Source organism: Populus euphratica, unplaced genomic scaffold (assembly GCF_000495115.2).
Source record: "Populus euphratica unplaced genomic scaffold, PopEup_1.0 scaffold4726.1, whole genome shotgun sequence".
Classification (NCBI taxonomy): Eukaryota; Viridiplantae; Streptophyta; class Magnoliopsida; order Malpighiales; family Salicaceae; genus Populus; species Populus euphratica.
Window position 1 is genome coordinate 1 of NW_011504680.1, and position 4,150 is coordinate 4,150.

The 4,150-nt window shown below is 35.2% G+C and overlaps 1 protein-coding gene across 1 annotated transcript; it reads left to right on the top strand.

Annotated features, from left to right (window-relative positions):
• Positions 1 to 298: 298 nt before the first annotated feature.
• On the top strand, positions 299 to 2,075 carry LOC105120113 (ethylene-responsive transcription factor CRF4-like). Its single transcript, XM_011018298.1, has 2 exons — positions 299 to 485; positions 579 to 2,075. The coding sequence occupies exon 2, from the start codon at positions 715 to 717 to the stop codon at positions 1,810 to 1,812; it is 1,098 nt and encodes a 365-aa protein (XP_011016600.1). The 5' UTR covers positions 299 to 485; positions 579 to 714; the 3' UTR covers positions 1,813 to 2,075.
• Positions 2,076 to 4,150: the final 2,075 nt, after the last annotated feature.

Genomic DNA, 4,150 nt, shown 5'->3' on the forward strand with positions numbered 1-4,150 from the left:
GGGCCTAACACCAACATGGCCCCACAACACCACGCGTCAAAATCACACACTGTCATCGGGATGTGGCGTGTCGTTTTACGGCAACCTTGTGGCACTTCCACACCGGTATTGAATATTGACATGACTTGCCCCTAACTAATCAATACCTCAATTAAAAAAAAAAAAGGTAAATAAAAAAAATAGGAAATTTAAAATATTTTAATTTGGAGAAATTTCCAAAATCGGCTGCAGGGATGCGCTATAAAACAGCGATATAACACCGGCTAAAACTCTGCTTCTTCCTAGTCTTCTACTGTAACTCAAGACCCACTTCCTCTCTCGGAAGACTTTAGGCCTCTCACCCTTCTCTGTCCTCTCATCAAGATTCAGTTTTTTTCCTTTCCTCCCTTGTGTGGAAGGTTGGAGAGAGAGTGAAATCTTACAACTAGAAAGAAATCAAAATCATCCGTTGATTTTCCTAAGAGATTGTGGTTATTTCCTTTTTGGTAAGCCTTTATTGATTTATAAACACTCAATCCCTTCAAGTCTCTCTCGAAAGGTTCAAGATTTTAAGGGTTTCTGGTCCTTTTTTTTGACAGATTTCTGAGTCATCCTTGTCTTTCGTTTATCTCTTCACGACTAGCAATCTTCTCCTTCACAGTTTTGTTCTCTCTCTATGCAAGTAGGAAGCTTTTGGAGGAATTAGTTAGAAGGAAAAAGAAAATCCCAGAAAATATGATAGACCAAAGTATCCTATGTCCCATAAAGTACACTGAGCACAAAAAAGTTACAAAAAAATTCACTAAACAACCCTTAAAGCCTAATATGGTACGCTCCGATGATCGATGCCGCTCACCGGAACCCTCAAACCCGGCACCAAGGCTTGTTAGAGTGACAGTCACCGACCATGACGCCACAGACTCCTCCAGTGATGAAGAGGGAGAGTTGTTTGGCCGGCAAAGAGTGAAAAGATATGTGAACGAGATCAACATCCAACCTGCAGCTTTCTGCAAAGAAACCAATGTCATTGCTGCTACTATTGCCAAAAACCGGAAAAGAAGTGTTGGTGATATCCCTCAAAAGCCAGCGAAAAGATTTACTCCCCAATCAACCACCAATGGCAGAAAGTTCCGTGGCGTTCGGCAAAGGCCCTGGGGTAAATGGGCTGCAGAGATCAGAGATCCTGCTAGACGTGTGCGGTTATGGCTAGGGACTTACGACACCGCTGAGGAGGCTGCAAGAGTGTATGATAATGCTGCCATCAAGCTTCGGGGGCCAGATGCTTTAACAAATTTCATCACACCGCCTAGTAGGGAGGACGATCAAGAAGAAGAGAAAAGTAGTCCAGTGGAGGAATCAGAAGAAAAGAAGCCAGAGATTAACGTGGAAGCAGTTTCTGGCTCCGGCTATGAATCTGCTGATGAGTCTCACAGCCTGTCATCTCCAAAATCTGTGCTCACTTACAGGCTACCTTCGGCTGAATCACACAAACCACCGTCTCAACCTTTCCAAGAAGCTAAAATGGAGCCAAAGCCTCAAGACAATGAGGAAGCCTTCGGCGAGAGCAATTTGTCTGATTATTTACCACTGGACTCACCATTTCTTGATGATTTTTTCAATTTTGGAACATCAGGGCCAACCCTCTTTGACGATCAAGTTTTAGCGACGACGACGACAGCAACATCAATTTTCCAAGAGAGCATTATGTGTGATCAAGATTTTGGCGACATATTTCTTGACCCACTTCAAGACTTTACTTCATTACCATCGGTTTGCCAAGAGGATGATGATTTTTTCCATTTCTTAAACTCAGAACCTCTTACAGCACTTTGAGAGTCTTGCTGCCGTTTAATTGCTTGCCATTTCACGGGAAATTCTGTACCGATGGTAACTGAGAGTTTCCGCCCAGTTTTGGAGTTAATTAGTAATAGCAATAGTATTTTATTTATTTGTTTAAATACCTCCGTTAAAATTACGGGAGGATTTTGAGCAAGGTCTTCCGAAGATTTTGTGCTCTATTAAGAAAATAATTAGGCTGTTTTAGTGTGTAAAACTTGGATTAGTAATGGAGAATTACAAGTTATTTTCTCTATTTATTTATTTTCTTTTATGAGGTCATTGAATCTTATGCTGCTGCCAAAGTGTCATTCTTTTTGCCGCACCCGACCTGGCATGATTTGCGCTTGTGTGGCCGGTCGACCGAGTCAAGGTGATGCCGCCTCCCGTATGTGTGAAACCGAGAATGCTTGGATTTTCTTCCAATTTCATCGCCCTATTTGTGCACCCGAGGAAATAATAATAATACTTAGCTAATCCTTTCTTAGTGGTTGTTATTAGCTCATTGTGATAGTGTGATAATTTGTTGTTAAGCTAATTGTCTTGCATGAGCCTAAGCCTAGGCATAGCTAATAATAGGAAGGGGAGCGCAAAACGTGGACTAATTGTCTTGAAAAGCCTACAGGTATAGCTAGTAATCGGAGAGTGGGATGTGAAAAAATGTGGACCGAAACAGGGTGCCTTTGTTTGCTATTGATTATAGGTTTAAAAGGCAGGGCTGAATAGGTGGGAATTTATTTTATACTGTGATAGTTTTTACTATTCTATTTTTTTAATTTTAATATTTTTTTTAACTAAAATACATGTAAAACTGTAAAGGATAAAATTATAATTAAAGTTGAGTATAGTTTCAAGCACACCACACCGCACTATATTTTCAAACAAATTTTGAATGAACTAAAAAGAATAAAATTGAATGGGATTTTAATTTTAAAAAATAAAAAATATTTTAAAAAATATTTACTGCTATAATATAAAATAATATCTTAATCAGCAAAAACTTAAAATTTCAAAGGGACTAGAAAGCACTTACAGGGAAAAGCACGTTTTTTTTCCTTTTTCCTCCTACTTTTTGTAAACTAGAGAGAAAATGAAAGTGACATCTAAGAATTGCTAACTCATTAGTATCAAGAAAATTCCAAGAATTTATTGTCGTTATAAAACATTTTTCACAAAGTCTATTTTCTGCAAAATAAAATAAAATCCAATGAAAATACTACTGAGATTATCACTAATTTATTATATGATGGTGAGGAGAGAAATCAAAATCAAGAGTTGCATGGCATCAGGAGACCAACTATAAATAATTGGGGTCATAATAATTCACATTACATATGATTAATTCCATGGAACATTTTTTATGAATGAAGCAATGTCTTTTTTATACATCTAACTATGCTTGACCAAGGTCTCATTCTAATTTTTCTAAAATAAAAAAAGAAAGAAAATCTCAATTGTTTTCTCTTCATTCCTCGATGGAAATATGAAAAGGCAGCATGATTTATATGAGTTTGATAAAAAGATATGATAAGAATGTATGTTAGGAGACCTCAAGGTCTCCGTGCTATAACTAATTGACAAAGGGTGTATTTATATTAATTTTTTATTCTTCATAATTAAGGATTTAGGGGTTAATAACCAAGACTGGATTTTTAGTAAAACAATCCCTTTTGGATATTTTAGAACTTTTCAATAATTAAATCAATGACTTTATTATGAGTAATTGTAATAAATAAATATTATTATGTATGATAAGTACTGAGAATAATTTAAAGTCAAGATTATGAACTTTTTTTCTGGATTGTTTAAAGAATATTTATAATCTTGAATTTTTTTTTTATCCTTTAGAGGTCGCAGGTCTTTTCTTTTTTTATATCCAAGTAGGAGAAAGACCTTTAAAATCAAAATTAATATTAATTATAAATGTCTCTTTACATAACATTAATTTCATAGAAGTATCACGTGCCTATAGAAAATTGCCCTACATTAATTTATATACAATATTAATGTTAATGGGGTCATATTTTATAATCAACATTAATAATGATTGGTATGTCTTCTAGTTTTCGTATTTCAATGAGATGCAGAGTTACTGATCAGCTTGGAATTCCAGCTTGTAAATTTTGAGTTGATTTATCACTAAATTTAATTTAAGATTAGACAATATATCACAAATTAATTCAATTTTTTAATTTTTAAAATTTTACTAGAAAGTTTCATGTTTGAATTTTAAAAGCCTAGATGTAAGATTTAGTTTGATATGATAAGTCAACCTAGTAACTTACTAATTTGAGGTTTGACTTTGACTTAGTTAAGGAAAAAACTTAATTATTTT